This window comes from Mugil cephalus, chromosome 1, assembly GCF_022458985.1.
Source record: "Mugil cephalus isolate CIBA_MC_2020 chromosome 1, CIBA_Mcephalus_1.1, whole genome shotgun sequence".
NCBI classification, from domain to species: domain Eukaryota; kingdom Metazoa; phylum Chordata; class Actinopteri; order Mugiliformes; family Mugilidae; genus Mugil; species Mugil cephalus.
The window spans coordinates 34,128,524-34,148,679 of record NC_061770.1 but is presented as its reverse complement, the minus strand read 5'-3'; the positions used below and the strand labels follow the sequence as shown (position 1 = coordinate 34,148,679).

Here is a 20,156-nt window from a genome sequence, read left to right as displayed (position 1 = left end):
AGTAGGCTTCATCGACATAAGGGTTCTCCAAATTGGTGCATCTTCCAGTGCTTTACCCGTTTTTTAGCATTTTAACAGATAGCATCAAGCTGAGCTGAATCTATCTTAACAAGCTGGAGATAATAGGGTATCATGTTACGAGGTCGTAATGATTGTGATGAGGATTATGGGAATGAGGATAGTCAGAACGTTGACAAAATGGAGGAAATCAGAGCCGCAATAAAGCATTCAACCTTAAGTGCAGTGATGGGAGTAACACATTGATGAGGCCCGGCTATTAGCTACAGAAAGCAAATGGAAGGCAATATTGCTCCCCTGTGCTTTGTCCACCTCCCTCACCCGTAAACGGGAGTGAAACTTAACCCGGTGAGATTGGAGACAATGATTAGCTGTGATCAACGCGCATTCAAGCGCGCAGGCTGACGCTGTAACACTAGACCCACGCTTGTTTTCTTTGTCTTTTATCCACGTCCTGAATCAAGATTAGGAAAAGCGTAGGCTTGGTTTAAGAAGGCGAGTGATCAAAGATTGAAGGGATAATTCCAGCTTCATGGGAAAGAGTCTCATTTAAAACAGTCTTTCCTGTCTTTTTCTGGAAAACCCCATCTTGGGAAGGAGAGGTGGGGTACATAGTGAGTAGAACTGTGTCTTCAAAGATCTTCAAAACCTTAAGATCCTACTGAGCTTTGTAGGTACAGTAAGACAGGTTCATGGGTTTCTACACTTCCGATAAAAGATAAAAGTCCCAAGAAACTGAAGACAACAGCCAGCAGAGAAACATATTAAAGTAAAAATCTGTCCCTTGAATGTGACTTCATTAAGATTTGAGAAGACTTTGACCAACGACTACAACCTGGAAACAACAGTCTCTCAAAATGCCTTCACCTACGAGTCTAAAACATCAAAGAGCAATACCTGAGGATAAACATTCACCCTCTTAACCCCTTTTGGGCAAAACAGAAGCATGAATGCGAAGAGTGTTTGTTGTAGGTTTTGACAAGGACGATTTCTGTGAAGAAAAAGCTGACTGGTGGTTCCTTGTCAGAAGGTGGCAATATCTGCTGTAAACGGTAAATTAAAAATATCCTTTTTGGACAAAAATGCTTGTCGAATTGCTGGAATCATTGATCATAACTTATCAAAATGGAGTTTTCATAGTAGTATGTGATTGGTATTAAAATATGGAATATGCACTTCTGAGAATATTACGTCTTTCAAACGTTACCTAATCCTAAATTAAGGACAAAGTGTAGCTGTTAATTCTGAGGTTACCCTGATGTGCCAGTTTCCACGGTCACATTTGAATTGTGTGGGAGTAGTTGCTCTACTTTCGATTTCCTGAGTGTGCGCATCGTTTATAGGCGCCTGTAGAAAGCATTATTTTAATGTAGAGATAATTTATTTTCCCAGATTGAACTGGAGATATATTGAGGCATCCGGGAGCCGCTTTTTTCTTCTTCTACTGATGGCTTTGTGTTTGTCCAGACCTTATCGTCTGAGTAACACTATTTGGACAAAGAACTCATTACAGGAAAGGTTACAGCCGAAAGTGTGCGCGCGTTGGGCTAGGTCTGAAACCGGAGGAAAGGATTTCAAGGAACAACTTGCTAGAACTGGCCTTGATCCAGCTTGATTAGAAAACATACTCGGTAACCTTTGCCTTCCATAGTGAAGACAGGTGTATGTCTGGGTGTGTTTAATAATCCCCCGATCCTGCCTACTCACATTATCCCGCGTCATGTTGTGGAAGCAGAGGATATTTGATTAGATTTGCAGCATTAACGTATGTCCTTCCAGTGAAATATCAAGGCCATGACTTAATGTGAAGCCAAGAGTGGAATACGAGCTGAATTTCCCTGTCAGTCTTTCTAAGCACCCTCTTCCAACCACTTCATCTTCATCTGCTTTTTAAGGCCTGACAGAAAGAGCTGTCGGTCTTGACTGAATCCTTTGTGTAGATTATGAAGATGTTGTTGTTGAACCGACTGAAGGTTTTTCGTTCAGGGTTTTTACGGATTCCAAGGCTACACAGCAAAAAGGGAGGGTCTAAAAACAAGATAAAAACACTAAATCTGAGGGTAAAGGTACTAAAAACAAGTGAAATAATCTTGCTGCATGGACAGATAATTTCACTTGACAAGATTTCTTAAATCGAGATTGTTAAATCTAGAAATAAGCAAGTTAAACAGTTGAGATAAGAAATTAACTCCTAAAACAAGACAAATTATCTTACAAGTTTTTTTTTGTGTCTTGGGAAGAACCAAATAATTTGCAGAGCTTTGGAGTCAACTGCAGGCTTAACCAAGCCTTTTACATGAAGAATTAACACAAAAGAAAGACCACATGGAAATTGGTTCTGTCCAAGCCAAGCAGGGAATGCAATGTAGTCTGCTTTCAGTCATTCTTAAGGCTAGGTCGTGATTGGTGATGTTTGAGACCTTGGATGAATAGCGAATGTTTGATACTAAGGGATGGAGGTCATTTTTGGTCACCTCCTGAGTCTATGGTTGATCTTGTTTTGTGGAGAAGATGCAAGGTGCTAATGCAACCTCACTAAATGGTACAATCAAGTACAAGTTCCAAGTGAGGGCCATATACGATTACACATTTAGAATTTGCTATGGACTGTCTATGCTAACCCTAACCCCAACCCTAACCCTGCTGTAGATGATCTTGATGGTCGTGATAGGTTTTTGTTTGGTTTCAAGTGACACATCTGGCACATAAACCTCATTTCTCTTAGGAGAACCTTTAAGTCATTTGACCTCCTCTCCTGAGACTATACCCCACACTGCATTCAGACGAACATGAATTAAATTAAGTGATGTCCATACAGCTTTTACCGCTGTCCTAACCAACTGGGCTTAAATGGTTTGACATTAATGAGGCCTGTCAGATCCAATGCAGCCAATGAGAATAATTTCCCTGAATGCCTCGGTCTACACATATGGCAGGCCTCTGACTTGCCATCTGTCAGGGGAAATGCTCAACTATCTCATTTCTTGTGAGGGAAGTTTGGACGGAAGACAGAGGGTTGTGTTGTTTCAGAAAGTGGGATGCTTCCAGGGTGTTCTTGTTAGTCTTTGCCAAAGCTTTTTATTTTACTGGGTTTACAGCTGTCATCATGAGGTCTGAATGGAACTACTTTTACCAAACTGCAGTGTTCTTTCCTGGTAATCCAGAATGGATCCAGATTCATGCCCTTTTTTGATAGTTTCAAGGCTGGATTGTAGCGTTCATCTGAATGGTTCAGCCAACATTTGAAAAACAGCCAGAAAGAAATGTGAGTGAGTGTATAATTTGCAGTTGAGGGGTGGTCTTTCAAGTGGTCCTGTAGGTTTCAAGTCACAAAAACCCTTGAATCAGTGCACACAGGCATTGAGAACAAACTCTTACCCAGTGGCCCTCTGCTCTAGGACTATGTGATGTAACCACTCAAGCCAAATCAGCCTCTGACTGTGCTCGCGGGTGCTTGTTTTTGACCTCTGCCTTACTACAGACTGCAGGCATGGAGACCACACACACATCCCCCCACCACCACCCAGCTTCAAAAGACTTTCATTTAGTAGCTCTGACCTCTGCAGCAGATCGCCTCCCCCTGGTTTCCTGATTGAAGATCGACCTTTCTGTGAAGACTGAAGGGTTATCTGGGGATTTGTTGAAAATTGCTGTGGTTTTCGAATTTTTTTATTTATTTTTTTATTCTGGCTGCTTTTCCGCCCGGCTGCCCTGATGGAAAGACAGCCAGAGGCCTTTAAAGGGTCTTTCAGATTTGTTCTGTTTTGATTGTATCCAGGTCCCAGTTGCATACTTTTTATTCCTATTTTCTACTGTTATTTGTCTTGTTTTGAGCTGAATCACACACCTCTGGCTTTTCCTGTTTGGTAGCTGTGTGTTGGCTGTCGGCTGGGTTCTGCTTATGTGCCCGTCTGTGTCTACTTTCCCGCTGAAGCCGGCGCCTGCTATGTTCAAAGGCCTTGCTTCGTTGGCCTGGGGCTCAGAGTCTCAGGTGCAGAAACAAACAGAAGTTGTTAGAGTGGAAGCATGCTTACCCTCCCAAGTTCAAACTGAATTCTATGTTTTTAACTAATCTGTATTTGTGAAACCCCCTGATATGACTCCTTAAGAGATTCTGAAAGCTTTAAGATACTTTACTTGTAGAAAAAGGCAAACCTTTTGCAAACTGCAGAAGCAAGACATCTGAGGGTCCCTTGTCGTATCTGGGACCATGTCGCTGGCAGCAGATCTATTAGGTAAGGGCTCGGGAACTACTTTTACTTTTATGAACAGGTCTAAATGATCTACTGAGATGAGTCGGTTACATTGTCCAGAAAGTAGCTGCTGGTTGCCAGCTTCTAGTAGACTCCCACTCTTTTTTATACCCCATCTTTCATCGATAACTGAGCTCGGTTGAGTATTGGGGAGATCTTGGACTGGCCGCCCGTCAATCTGCAGTTGTATTGTACGTGAACACAGATTTGATGAAAATATCTAGAAAAAGACCCAGTGAGGCAACTGAAAATAGGTGACGTGCTGGTAAAAGATTGTCCCAGGATTGGCTGGAACATTTGTGACTTAAACATGTTTTTCTATTCATTCTTTGGCCTAGCCTTTCCTCCCCTTAATCTTTTCATTAATCCCTCAGCCTCACCCTGACACACCCAGCCCAGCACATCTCCATCTCCCATTTCTTTTTTTTTTCTGCACCCCGCTTTACACTTTCCCCTCTTCCCTCCCACCGCCCCACGTACTCCATCTGTGTGTTTAAAGGCATGAAACCGTGGCGCCTTAATGACAGTCGAGCCCACAGTGGTTGGGCTAATCCAGTTAGCTCTGCTCTGCAGCAGGATCCATTCACTGCACCAACGTCGGCTTTTGTTTCCGTTAATCCCATTGGCAAAGGCCTCGCCACACATTGCATGCGCACGGAAACCTGCGCAGATGCACTTCATTATTATTGTCCTCCTTCAGGTACAGATGAACAGTTGCACACAGAGCGAGAGACAGGACTTCCTGTTAAATCTGCTGCCGTTGGAGTAAAACTTGGATGCTCCCTCCGTGGATTAGGAACGCTTGGGCGACCTCTCTGGCTGCATAACGCGATAAAGCGGTGGTGTGACTGGGGGTGAATTACGTTAAAAGAAACGCGACATGTGTTTGGGTTTTCTTATCGTGTTCCGACACACCGCATCAGTCAGCCATCGGTGAATGTTAAAGGTATCCACGGCGTTTTTTTCCGTGGCAGATTAAGCCTCGCCTCGTCAATCATCGCGCGCAGTCTGGAGACAAGGTTTCCCATTGTTTGGACTTAATACAGGACTTGGTTGGAGCACTGTGAGAATGGAGAGATTCTTATTATTATTACCCATGACTATGACGTCTTAATCTGATTTTCGTTTGGTAATTTGCTATCAAGAGCGGTTTAAAGGCCTGTGTTCAGTTCATAGTCTCCCATGGAGTCTTCAAGTCTCTCTTTTGACCTGAAATTTGGTCTTTGGTGTCAAACAATTCAGTGTCGCGTTGGGAAACTTTCACACCTGGAACCCACTACCCCATAGCAATGGCACTCCTTGATGGCACCAGCGAAACAGTTTAGGAAAAACTCAAAAGACATGAAACACAGCGCAGCAAGGTGTTGACCTGGCCTCCAAATTCAAACTGATCAAGTATCTGTGGGTTAATCCATCGTAGAGACTCCTCTCCTCAACCCATAGGCCCCAAAGGCCCCCACTACAGTTGCAAATGTTTTGGAGGCACAAGGGAGCCCTCCACAAAATTAGGAAGGTGGTCATAATGTTATGGCTGTTTGGTGTATAGTTAAGGTCTTGACATAGTCTTGCAAGAATTGCAAAAACCCAATCAAAAACTACTAAATGAACTGGTTATTTGTGACAGAATGTGCAGATTTAACGCTGGTTCCTTCAGCTGATCAGTAGAACTTGTAGATGATGAACCAGAATTCTTGTTAGCGACTGTGTGTGTGTGTGTGTCATGTTGTTGGGCGTCCACATTCCTGAGACTGTGCGTGTCGCCGGGTTAGATTCAGAGGAAGTGCCTGTTAGGATGAATCGCAGCCCATTTTTAAATGACAAGGCCCGTCATAGATGCGAGAGGAGCACTGGAGACGTGACAGCTCTCCGAGCAGCCAGAGCGAGACGCAGCGAAAAGGCCAGCCTATTCATCGGCGCAGAAAGATCGCCTTGTTACGCAAGGCCTCTCCGATGCACCTCGCCTCCTTCCGCCACGCTCCTTTTTTTCGCTTCCCAGAAGTGACAGAGGAGAAAGAACAGACAAGGCGACGCTGCGGTCTGTTTCTTGGAGATTTTCTGTTGATGTTTTGGTCGGGATCGGAGTTCGGAGGAAGGAATTAGATTACGCTTTAAGCAAATACAATAGAGAGGTCGGAGGGGAGCAGCTCTGGTGTGGCGTCTGCTCCACAGCTGGAGGTTACAGACAGTCCAATAGGTCAGAACGAGGTGGTCGATTGCAGGCGCGTCTTGTTTTCCACATTAAATGCCCAATTTATATTCTAGCCTCTTCAATGACTTGTCATTATCTGTGTCACACTAGGGGGAGTTTGAACTTCCAATCCAATTGACTCTTTCAAAATTAGACTCCACGTTTGTTAGACTTCGATTTAGACGGACTTTATTGCTCCACAAAGGAAATTGCTTGGTTACACATAAACTTGGTCGCACATAAAATTGAAAAATGCTACTAAAAATAAAAATTGATGTAAGACAGTTAAAAATATAATAAAAATTAATTAAATAAATAAAAAATAAATAGTTGAGTAAATAAACTTAAATAAAATAAAATAAATATAGTAGTACAAGCAACAACAACAAAAATATACACAAGATGTGTACAAATCGACAAGAAAAGTAAATATTCACTATATGTACAGGAAGGATTTTACATCACTGTTCCTTTGGTTCAGTGTATCTGTGATTAATTTATCCTGAAAAAGACTAAGTCGCTACCTGTTCTATACTCAGTGGATTTATTTCTGTTTTCCATTATCCTCTTGAGTGAACAATAATAAATGGGAAGGTTACCGAACATAATTGAATGTCTATGGTGTGATGCGTCTGCTCTATCCAGAAACCAAAGCAGCCAATCCAGTCACACAAAGATCTCCTGACCTCTTCAGCACAAGGTTCAGTCACTCAAAGCAGGAACGCTCTTAATCATGCAGAAATTTAAACCTTAATGAAAAATAAACAAATGAGTTAGAAAAAAATTCACCCCCCGTACAGTTGTAATGAATAGTGAAATAAACTATTGAGACCAAAACCATTTTTTGTACCAGGCTGTAAACATGTTTAATAATGCTGTAAAGTTGGGCTTTTTAACATGGGGGTCTATGGGGATTTGCTCCCTTTCGGAGCCTCTAGTGGCCACTCGATGAACTGCAGTTTTTTGCACTTGAGACCCAGAGGTTTCCATTTGGTTCCAGCGTGTCACCACCGTCAAATCAGATCTTTAATTTTCATTTCAGGAGCTGAGGCTCCTTGATAGTCTATGTAACAACTAAACAGTACAAAAACAAATTGAAGAAAACATCAAGAGCCAAGATTCCAGACCACTTTATTGATCCCCACAGGGAAATTGTTTTGTCCAAAAGTCTCAGGATAACAAAGAACATACATACGTGAACCAGACATAGACGTAGGAATAAGAGTCAAAATAAAATAAAATAGAATAAAATAAACCTAAAAAATAGAAAAAGAATGAGGTAGTAAGTAAGAATTACAAAATCCTATTTACCTGGAATATACAGAGTAACAGCTAATGATCTACATGGACTTCCTCCCCATCGGAGCACAGAGCAGATTCTTGTTACGTGTGTCTTTTCAAATATAAAGCAGATACAGTGCGTTTCAAATTTGCATTTTATTGCTGGTTGCGCTAACGGAGGTGAACGTACAGAGACAGCTGATTACTGCACCCCCCCCCTCCCTCCCCCATAAATCAAAGCTGTACGTCAACAAGGTGCAGTAACGGGGAACTTCTAATCAAACCGTCCCGCGACGGCGCAGTAATTCACAGACGGCTGGCAGGTAATAGGCAGTGGGGGTTGAATTCAGAACTAATTTCGCTGGTTGTTATCCTGTGTGTGTGTTTTTTTCCACTGTCTCTGTGCAGTCACCTCTGACCCCTTCATCGTATCGATCCCTGGATATTTACCTTGACTTGACACAGCCCTTCCACCCCCCCACACGCCTTCAGTGTGACCGGCTCCACTGGACGTGGCAGGAAAACGGAAAACAAAAAAATAAAACGTGTTTCTGGAGACATGCTGATCTAAAACCTAAACGCACCGTATGGATGGAGAATGCGTTCACGTGAAGGGGAATGAGCCTCCCCCCCTCTAGCAGCCCTGCCCCCAGCTCTAGCATCCCAAAGCTGCTTGAATAATCACTATCCCACCCCCCCTCTTAGCCCCTTCCCCACCTTCCCAGCCTCCCCTGTTCGCCCCCATCCATTATTCAACACCCTATGGAGGATGTGATGTGTATGTACATGTATATATTTATATATGTGTGCATAAATGTACCTATGTATGTTTCATTTGTTGTCTATTTTTATCCGGGTTTGTGTGATGTTGCGTTCGTCTGCTCTGATGTAGCTGTAGCAGGTTGATGGGGCCAAATGTCAAACACCCTGTGAGGCTCATGTAGATATTTGTAGATTTGCTGCTCTGTCGTTACGGGTTTACCCCCTTTATTTTTTTTTTGTGCATAAGGTCCTACAGGACAATAACAATAACAAAATCTGGACAAATGTCAGCTCTGGCGACACCTGCTGGTAGAAACCGATTACTACAGGGGTCCTATGGCAGTCACTGAGGGAGCAAGGAGGCACGGAGTCTCTGGAGGGATGAGATTTGAGGTGCTATTTAACAGTTTTATGGGATAAAAGGCGGAACATTGTTCATGCGACAAAGGCGATTGACTAAATGTTTACAGTTTGCAGCCGTTTCATTGTGTTTTCATTCCCAGGAGCTCACAGACACAAAGAGAAAATGCACCGATGTGATTCATGGTACATTTAACACGGCCATCATTACATTAGGTCTTCAACTGATAAGAAACACAGAGAGGATGCAATGATCTGTAACTGGAAAAAACAAAAACAAAAAGCATGATGATGATTGAAATAGATGTTGCTATTCTTAGACGTGGGTCAGAAATGTAAAGCCACCCAACATTACATTACAGACCTCATCACACAGGGCTCAGAGTTTCCATGTTCCATCGTAGCTTTAGGAATGAATGAACCTGTTTGTAGTGGAAAATATAAATTTATTCATTTAGCATTAATAACTAAATATACCACTTTTTGTATGGATGGATCGGAATAACACATATTTCCTAATGTTCTTTGGTTCTTGGGTTATTCATACCTTTACCCAATTCAGTGTGTGTGCTTCGTAATCACTCAGACCATCAGTCTTAAAATAAACAGCAGCTGTGAGCTTAGCATGTTGTTTGCACACACACAAATAAAAAAAAATAAAAAAATGATGGATGAGACTGTGGAGGTAGCCAGATGTTCTTAGGAAGGGGATTTACCGTCTGGAAGATATTTACCCGTCTACAGGCAAGATCCGTTTATCTGCAGGTCGATGCTGCTGTTATAGCATTTCTATGTATGTATGTTTTGTTTTTGCCCAGATTGGCTCCTATAAGTCTGTGGGAGGTAAAAATGCTGCCAGTGAATTGAGCTTATTTATTGGTTTTTCAGCTAAAGCTAATTCATATGAATCTGACCTGAGCTACTTCAACGCGCCTTCTTTCCAAATCCTCCTACTCCTTTGGTTTTGGCTAATCGTCGGGTTTAGCTTCACACCAGACGACGAGTGACTTCTGTGGCTTCAGTTCCTTCCGTTTTCTGAGTTTTGCTCATTTGCTTTGGCGCTTGTATTTCTACCTGAAGGCCACGCCTTCCAGCTAAAGGAAAACCGAAATCTTGACTAGAAATTGACCTATTTGATTGAACTGGCCCTTTTAGCTGCATCCTCAAGACACTTTAGACCCACTTTTGAGGCTCTATGAATAACAAATCTTTTTTCTTTTTTTCATCGATGCCTGTAAAGATCATTGCATCATATCTGGGCCACTGTTTAATAAACTCTGGAGGGACCACTGCGGGACTGAATGACACCAAGGCTGCGTCAGCGTAACCTCAGATGCATGGTGTATGATGCAACAAACCTCATAAACCCTGTAAATCCCCTGGTGCGCCAGGATTGTGATTTTTGATTAACAGGTTGGCTCAGTGCTAATCTGCTCCTCAGATATGGACGACAATGCAGCCTCCACCCAGCGCTTACAGGCATCTGAAACCTTCCAGCGGACTGGAGCAGCTCCAGTGGTTGTTTTACAGGGTGATAAAACCGAGAGAGCATGTCCAACAGCATCTACTGACATTTTGAAACACAATAATCGTAATCTAGTATGAGTAGTTCATTGTGTTTGTAATATACAATCTTGGCGTAGAGCAATGGGATTGAAAAGTTACAGAGAATCTATTTTCTGCCAAATGAACTGTTCCTTTTTTTACCTAAAAGATTAGTTATTTGTGACCACAGACTGTTAACTTCTTGCACAGCTGCATCAGTTTCCTCTTGACTTCAGTTCTCTCTCTCTTAAATGTAGCTCGATATCTAAAGGACTATGTAAGGGGATGACTTCTGAGAACCTGTCTGTTTCCAAAACCGATAACAAAGTGTTCACGAATACATTTGTACACCAGCGTGACAAGGAGGTTGACCGCTTGAGGTCGGCAAAAGCTGGACATTTAAGAGTTAAGTTAATTTTTAAAGGCCTAAGGACAGTAAACCAGTCTGAACCAGACGTTCGTCAGTGTCTGGTCCAAATATTTGTACGTGGACTCATTGCAAAGACTGTGGCACACCTAATCACAACCCTAAACCTAAACCTAACCCTCTTCATACTTTTAGTGTGAGTTAATCATTCAAAAAAAAGGGTTAAATAATTAACATGGAGCCCTAGGACTGGCTAGGAAGCTAGGGAGAGATGCTAACCTTACAGTTGGGTGGCTCACCAGTGCATCCATTCTGAACTACCAGTCAAGAGTTTGGACACCTGTAACCCCTAATCTAACCCTAGCCATAGCCATAGCCATAGCCATAACCATAGCATAGCCATAGCCCTAACCCTAGCCATAGCCATAGCCATAGCCCTAACCCTAGCCATAGCCATAACTGTAACCCTAACCCTAGTCCGAACTCGTTATTGTGAAAATATTTCCATATGAGAAAATCTAAATGAGATGGAGATGGAAAACACTCTTTACTTGGGCGTTGGTTTGCTTTCACCACATCCTAAAACTGCCATCAAAGATGCGACTGTTGGCAACCTTGGACATAAACCTAGTGTCCACTGAGAAACCTAGTGTCCGTCCTTGAGTAGGAAGTTACAAAGCACTTGTTAGCGCATGCAAGAGATGATTAGCGGTCACACTGCTAGTATTAGCATCTGGGAGCTCACAGAGAGCGGCCACTAGCATTTCCCGCTTTTCCGCATTAACCACGACCAGACAACAACAACACAAGAAAAAGGTGATGAGTCGAGAATTCCCAACCAACAACGCAGTATGTAAGAGCCTTGCTACCGTTGAAAGCGGCACGTTTACACAAGCACACTTTGGATTACCGTAATTACATCATGGTTTCTGAAAGTTGAGACGTTGCACTTTACAGCCAATATAGTGTCATTACGGTAGTTTTGCTGGAGTCTCTCCCAGATGGTTATTACACTTATGAAATGAAGGAAAGTGTGAGTAAGTGCTGGGTGTTAGAAGTTGCAGGTATTCTGGAGGAAGAAATTGGTCAAAAGCACTTACTAACGCGACATTTTCTGACACTTACGAAAAAAAAAGTCCAGTAATAAAGGTATTTTCAACTTCCTGAGCAGCGAAACGCAACTGATAACGATCCAACCTGTAACTCAGGGTAGTGGGAGTGTGTGAGTGACAATGCAGCAGGTTGTGTTGTGGTAGTGGCTTGTCCACCCTTCATTGTCCCTTTATCGTCACATTCTGATTCTAGGTCAGTAGAAAAGACTCCTCTATTTTTGTCCACGTAATCCCTCCTAAGAATGCACACACCCCTTTGCCGTGCGTGCATCCGTGCGTCGTCTGCAGCGTGTTAATACCTCCCGCACGTTACGCACTAATCCACTCTGCAAGACCGTCCTGCCCGGGTCTCATCCCCCAACACGACCGTACGCTGCGCACACGTCCACCTTGGCCCGGACAGTCGTACACACTTTGGATATATTTTGTCCCTAGGGGTGTTTTGGCACCCATGAGCACAGGGATGGTGGTTGGAGCAACAGGCCAGGTAAGCGCTGGCTGACGGGTTTATTTACAGCTCTGTGCGCTTGTTACGCTGTCGACATCTAAACTGAAGTCGTCAGTGCAAAATTTAACTGAATTTGATCCTAACATACAGAGATTTATCAAACAACAGTAAAGAACAGACTAGATGGTATTTGGGACAATATTTAGACTTGTTTGGAGCCGATTCTGCTTTGAAAAATACGCGACGTAACACTTTGTGAAGGTATTTTGCAATTGTCCAAAAAATGTCCAAAAAGTCCAAAAATTGGTTGACAGCAAATCCCAAATTCAGCCTGATTTGTTGTGAAATTGGATGTGAGGGAAAAGAAAGAAAAATCTGCAAATTTTTCACAGAATCTTCACATAAAGTGAGAAATATAAATTGATCATAACATTGTTTGCAAAAACAATAAAAATAACACATAAAAAGCACCTCTTGAAAACCCCCCAGTAAAAATAAAAATAAATAATAAATGAATAAAATAAAAAATTAAATAAAATAAAATATGACTGCAAAAATAAAATAATAAAAATAAATAATAAATGAATCAAATAAAATAAAATGAAAGAAAATATGAATGCAAAAATAAAATAATAAAAAAATAAATGTAATAATAAAATAAATAAAATTAAAAGTGTAACAAAAAACAAGATTTGCATATATTCAAGAAACAGACAGAAGTCAATATAAACTACATACATAGGAAGGATGAATCATTTTGTACAGCTGGATTGAGTATGGTGAATGTAACAATATTTAATAGTAGTGTACTATTAATACTATTATTACTATTAGAATTGATTTTAAATCAGCCTTAGATGTAATATTATACATTTAGACACAAACACTTAGTGTAGATACCTGTTCTTTCTCTCCATCATACTGCTCTTTATTTGGTCACGACAAGGCTTTTCCTGAGGTTTCCTGTCGTTTTGTGAGGAGGAGGTCGTCTCCCTGTGGTAATTAAACACTCTCAGTCTGGAGTGTTTTAACTGCTCGCTGTGGTTCTTCTCCTCCTCCTCCTCCTCTCTGTTTCAGAGGGAAACCACCCATTTCTCCCTGGGTTTGTAGCCCCCTAATCGCCTCATAACTGAGATTACATGCTCCGTCTTTTCACCCCGGATTAGAATCTGAGACTCATTAGCCAGACAAAAGGCTATAAAGCCAGTTAAGCGGGTCTTTGCATCAGTGTGCAGCACTTGACTTAAAGTTGGGTTCGTGTAGAAGCAGATGAATGGGAGAGGAGGACCTCAAAAGTTTTTTTTTGTTTTTTTAAGTTTCTGATAATATAATGATGTTCATTCATGGCCGGATGCGGTTTAGTAACTCATCAGTAGTCACTGTTTTCTTCTATGGTGGATCATCCCACAGATACTGAATCAGTTTGAGATCTGGTGAATTTAGAGGCCAGGTCGACATCTTGTTCTGATCTTCATGTTTTACAATTTGAACTGCATCCTGCTAGTGTCATCGTTGGGGGGTGGGGGGGGTGGGGGGGGGGTAGGGTCTGGTCTGGTCTAGGTGGGTGCTACATGTCTATGCAACATCTGCGTTAATGAATAAATGAATGAATGAATGAATGAATGCTGGGTCCTAATGTTCCCCAGCAGAACTGTGTCGTCATTAGATGGTTTAAATTTACTTCTACTGTCAGTGGTTTTAATGTTGTGGCTGATTGGTCTGCACACCTTTACACGCCTGCTATTCTCAGTAATTTGCTTCCGAATATTAAAACTGCGCAACTATGGAAAGTTTGACAACAATAGAGGAAACACATCTCTCAAACTTGACCCGATGCCTCTTCACTGACCCTACGTCCTGCTTCTAAACCAGTGTAGAACCAGGGGCCTGTCCTCAGACACATCATCTGTGTGTGTGTGTGTGTGTGTGTGTGTGTGTGTGTGTGTGTGTGTTAGAAAAGAAACTGGGGCATGTTGAAGACGTGTGTGTGCGTGAAATGAATAATGTGCCAAACAGCAGCAGCAGCAGCAGCAGCGAGTGGAGCCATGAACGGTGTCATCACGGCCTCAGGGTGGATTCTGGGATGGCTCATTTGGCTCCGCCGGTGGGGTGAGGGTGGATGGGTCTGATGAATCGACCATCCTCTTCGTGCTCTCTGTGTCTCTTTTGTCTCCACTATCAGAGGTGACACCTGACATAATGGCAGTGAGGACTTTCACAACACACCACCTTTTTTTTTTTCCATCTGAGCTCATTAGGGGAGAAAACACGGCGCTAATGAAGCCCAAGGGACGCACACACACACACACACACACACACACACACGCTCTGCCCCCCCGCCGGGCAACGCCCCACACCCTTGTCGCTAGGCAACAGCTCGACGCTCGATGGCAGCTGCGTTGCTGCGAGGAAGCGAAGGCAGCGCTTGGTCTGAAATCAGCTGTTTTTGGTGAACAAGCACGTGGATCCGTGTTTATCTTATTACGTGTTAAGAACATTATATATATATATATATAATATATAATAATATATATTATGATATAATATATATATATCATATTATATATTATATACATATAGTATATATATATATACATATATTATATATATATATACATATATATATATATATATACATATATATATATATATATACATATATAATATATATATATACATATATATATATATATAATATATAATATATATTTATATATATATATATATATATATATATATATATATGTGTATATATATATATATATATATAAAACGGGCAGATGAATGTGTCTGTCCAGCAGCAAGCAGCTGATTTCCATCATAAAATGACTTGTCGTCCTCAGGGTAACACACTTTACATTCTGCTTATTTTCCACAGGGATTGAGTCGTAAACTTTGGGTTGGACCGTAAACCACATAGTCTGTATCTGGAGAACATGCGTCTTTTATAACTATTGAGAACTACTACAAAAAGAAACCTTGCATCTTCTCCCCTTCATCGTGTTCTGAGTTTGTGTTTCTCAAGGTTTGTTGTGTTGCCATGACTCAATAGTTTAGTTACTTTCCACTGTGATACTACGTCACCTCCAAAGACTGAAGTATCAAAAGTATCGATATTTTGATTTGAGAATCGATTTTAGAGCATAAGGACCTGGTATTGGAAGTATCGATATTTCAGTATCGTTCAGTAGTTTTCTGTTGTTTTACACTTTAATCATTAAAGCAGCACCTTATTCTGATGGTGTGTGTGGACTCGTATCCATGTTTTCTATTGTTGTTTAGTCTCATAGTAGCTGCTCTTCAAAGTTTCCAGTTTCCAAATTTGTTCCACGCTTCGGTTAATTTTTGATGAACCTTTTTAAACAGTACAATATTTGTATTTTCTTCTACCGACATTAGTGAAATTTGATGAATGAAATTTCATTCTGTTTGTCGGCCTGTTTATTCTGCCTGAGCTGCTCATATGGAGCATTTTCATTCGGTTTAGGCTTCGATACCGATTGTATTTGGCTCAGTGTAAACCAAGATACTGACAGCTCTGATATAAACACATATAGAACATAGCTCATGCAAATAAATGTAAAAAGTAACACAGTATTGGCCCGTATATAACTATGGAATCAAGAAAAGCAGATTTGAAACTCAGCGCGGTGTCTCTTCTTAGCCAGTCTCCTGCCAAACGCAATTCCATTTTCAGCAACTTCTGACTTATTTTATAGTTATTACGTTTCACTTTACGCCTTCATGTAATTTAGTTGAATAGAAATTTACCTCCACACAGTTGTCCTGAATAGAGATATTAGCGATGGGGACATGGAGATGGTATTAGTGACCCTTTGAGGAACTGAGGGACTATTTCTTTAAACCTGGTGTTGCCTTCACTTGCCCGCCCCAGAAATCGTCCATTAATTGGTTATTATTTGATCATCATATCCCGCCCTTTTCTATCTCTGCTTGCACGTCTGCAGTAATGTGTATTTTCAAGGCGTTCCCTGTGATCCCGGTAACTTTTCTTTATGAAAGGTTTCATCAGGTCGTGATTTTGTGATGCGAGTACTTTTCAGATTACCGTAATTATCAGAAAAAAACAACCTCTGAAAGTCGAGACGTTGCGCTTTGCAGCCGATGTGGTGTCATTACGGTAATTTCACTTGCACCTCTCCACCACCTCCCAAAAGGTCATTAAACTCAAGACAAAGAAAGGAGATTTTATGACCTTTTCATAGTCAAATCCTCAGTGGAAAATGCAAAAAAAATGTGATATGTAATCGTGAAGCCAGTGAATACATCATCATAATCATCATCAACAACGCAAAAGGAGACTTATCCTGTTATAAAACCAATAAAATATTAAGTGATACCACGTCGGTTGCGTTTAGAGCTGTGACACACTGACACAATTTGGGACGTTGCTCCAGTGTTTAAGCGTCTGAATTGAGGATGAGCTGCGCACAACCCCCCCTAGCATGGCCTCCACCGTGCTGCCGTGTCAGAGGTGAAGGACTGATCGATGCATCTCTCAGGAAAGAGACACAGAGGACACACAAACTCCTCCATGTGGGACATATGTTCGGGATCACTTTAAAAAAACAGAGACACGAGTTCATCCTGATGACGATGAACACGTTAGTGGCGGCTCGTGTCGGCCCGGAGAGGCCGAGGCCCTGCTGGTTTCAGAGGCGCCGCCTCGTCTGCGCCGCGCCCGAGAGACCCCGTCCAAGAGGACACCTCAGGGGACACCTCAGGGGACACCTCAGGGGACACTCAGGGGACGTTTGTCACAGACCGCGCGGCGTCTGTTTGTCTGGGCCGTGAGGAGGAGTAAACACAATCATTAGGAACGCACTGAGCATGCTCAGTACATCCCAAACCGACCAGGTCTCATCCTGAAGCCTCCAGGTGTTTTCTGTTTGTCCGTTGTGTAGCTCTGTGTCATCTTCATGTGTGTTAGGGAGGGACTAGAAATGTCTGTGCAGGTCTGTGCTTAAATCCTAAATCACCTCTGAGGCTGGAGTTTATTCACACGTGTCAAAGTTCACGTGGGGATGAAGAATCAGAAATGATGAAACATCAGGGTTGTGTCTTTATTCACTGCTTCCACATCTTATCATTGATCCCTGTGTGTATGTGGTGTATATTTACTTTATTCATATTTATTTCAGATTAGTTCATATGCAAATCTTCCAGATTTTTTTTGCTTACACTACTGCATTTTGTTTATTTCATCATTATTATAAATTTTATTTAATTTGAATTTTATTATTTTGAACTAAATTGCATTTATTTAATTACATTTTAATTTTAATTATTATTTTAATGAAATTTTAATTTCATGTTCAGTTTTGCAAATTCACTTAAATAAAGTAAAAAAAAGTTTTTTTTTTACTGGTGTTTTTTCTTATTTGCTATGTTATTTTTTATTTGCATTTTAATTTTAATCTGTGTTGTGTGGCTGTCTCGGGACTGCGGCTGAAAATTTGCATTTATGCTGATGACTAACGCATCGATGTTGATTAATGTGCATTGTCCCACTTCAATAAAAATTAAATTAAATTAAATTAAATATCTTACACCTAGTTTTCTTTTCACTAGTGCCTTTCTCCCCTTATTTTCCATGTGCTACTGGTCAATAAAGTCCATCTAAGTCCAAGTAAATCATTACAGCGTTTTCTTAATGGTTTCCATTAGACTTGTTCCTAATAACAGCTGATGTTAAACTAAACCTTCTCTTTCTTTTCTTCCAGGTAAGTTAAATGGACGGGGGACAGGGGGGAGATGCTCAGACCACACGTCCTCGTTAAAGACACAGCTGATCTGGGCGAGTTCATCTCCAGCTGAGTAGCTAAACGTCTGTGTGTGTCTGTGTGTGTTTGTGTGTTTGTTTGTCTGAGCTGTTTGAGCCTAAAACCTGCTGCAGAACCTCCTAGAATCTCTGCGCTCGCTTGCTCATTCTCTCAAATGACCTCCTGACACGGTGACACGTTCTCTCCTCCTCTGAACCAATTACCTGAGCTAACGGCGCCTTAGCCTCGTGCACCCAGAGGTCACGGCTCCGTCAGGGCGGCGGGTCGCTGGGACGGGGAGGGGGTGGTGTATGTGTGTGAGGATTCGTAGCAAGGTGGGAGCAGCTGGACGTCCTCTAATCACGCTGAGACCCTCAGCAGATTATGAGTATGATGCAAAAGCTTCTTCTCCCCCATCGCTCACTGTTGGCGACGATCTGGGTGAGATTAGCGAGCGGGCGCCAGGTCACCTCATCGTCACCACCGGATATGAGTCTGTTTAATTTCACAGTTTATTTTCTGTGTCTTAAAAAGTAATGAGATACACCGATCAGCCATAACATTATGACCACCTTCCCTCGAGCCTCCAAAACAGCTGTGAGTCATCGGAGACTAAAGGGAGACACAGATGATATTAAAGTAAATACATTTAAATACATGTCCAAAAGCTCCACAGCAGGACATTTAATTGTCACGATGGTTAATCGTCTGGATTTATTTGAGTTTCCCTAGAAGACGTTTTCATGTCTCATCTCAAGTTCTTAACATCTACAAGGGAGCAGTAAAATAGTTTAGTTTAATTCAGGATCCTTTAAACGTGTGAAACTGTTTAAAGCTTCTTAAATAACAGGCCCAGACATCCTGAACATACATCAGCATATAAACACACATGTAAGAGATGATCCCAGAGATGATCCCAGGATCCTGGTTCCATTTGATTAGTTGGTGCAGACGATAAACAGTAACAGACGAGAGGAGCATTGTTGGTGGTTTCTTGAAGATGGAGATGAAATGTGTAATTTTTCATTTCTCATCATTCCAGATCTGTGATCCTGCTCCAGCCTCCGTTTTTCCCCAGTGGTTTTGTTTTTGTTCCTGGTGGGATAAGTTGGCATAGGGAGGAATATTGGAATGGAGATTATATAGTTTATGGTTTATATTATGGTACATTATACAAGCGTTCTGCAGGTAGTTGTATTCAGCAAACACTCAGAAGAGCATTTTTAGTAGCAGACCCCAAGATGGTGTTTCTAGCTTTGGTTAATGAGTTGGAAATGTGTTGCACCATGTGGTGGTGATTTAATTCATTCTTTTCTATCTGTTTTTGCAGTTTCTGTTTATACTTACACTGCTTTGACTGTATTCGCTTCACCTTCTGTCTTCTTTCACTATATATATATATATTTTTTAATTGCAATACCGGCACCGACCATTAGGTGTCGCCATGGTACCAAAAACAAAAAAATGGGGTGAGGCCTTTGTAAAGATGAACACTGCAGTCGATGACTTCATCCAGAGGGTTAAGAGAGGACTTCACACATGACGGGGGGGTCGTGTTGGTTACACGGGTTCCAGTGGTGGCGTGAGCTTCTGTCAGAGAGCGGCTGCTCGTCCTTCCTGGAGGACGTCTGGACTGAGACCCCGGAGATAAATAATGTCACGGGATAAATGAATTACAACAGGGCGACTCCTCTGTAAATCTTCATGAACCGTGATCAGGGCAGTTCGTGCTGGATGCTTCATTTCTTGCTGCTCTCTGCTCATAAAGCCTGAGCTCGGCCGTCACTTCAGCACCACGGACAGAGACTGTGATGGTTTCACACCAGGTCGTGTTGCTTCTCTAACAGTATAAATATCTGTGACACCTGCTGCCTTTTAGGTGGATTTCTGCCGGTTCTTCAAACCTGCATCCTTTTAAAATTTCCATTTTTTTTGTGCGGTTTTGCCCTTTTTTTTTTTTTGTCCAGGAAAGATAATTGTAAAAACACGCTCAGGAATTAACAGACTAGTGTGTTTTTATGTGTCTGTGTTTTTCTCTG

The 20,156-nt window shown here is 41.8% G+C and overlaps 1 protein-coding gene across 3 annotated transcripts in view; it reads left to right on the top strand.

Moving 5' to 3' along the window:
* The window catches only part of ank2b (ankyrin 2b, neuronal), a 162,230-nt gene that overhangs the window by 53,561 nt on the left and 88,513 nt on the right, over nucleotides 1-20,156 (top strand). The window contains exon 1 of one of the 3 annotated variants that reach the window (XM_047601142.1): nucleotides 9,662-12,373. The exons of the other annotated variants lie outside the window; for them this stretch is intronic. Coding sequence (XP_047457098.1) covers nucleotides 12,338-12,373 — 36 coding nt within the window. The 5' untranslated portion in view covers nucleotides 9,662-12,337. Of the gene's footprint in view, nucleotides 1-9,661; nucleotides 12,374-20,156 lie in introns of those variants that run through there. 3 annotated transcript variants of the gene reach the window in all.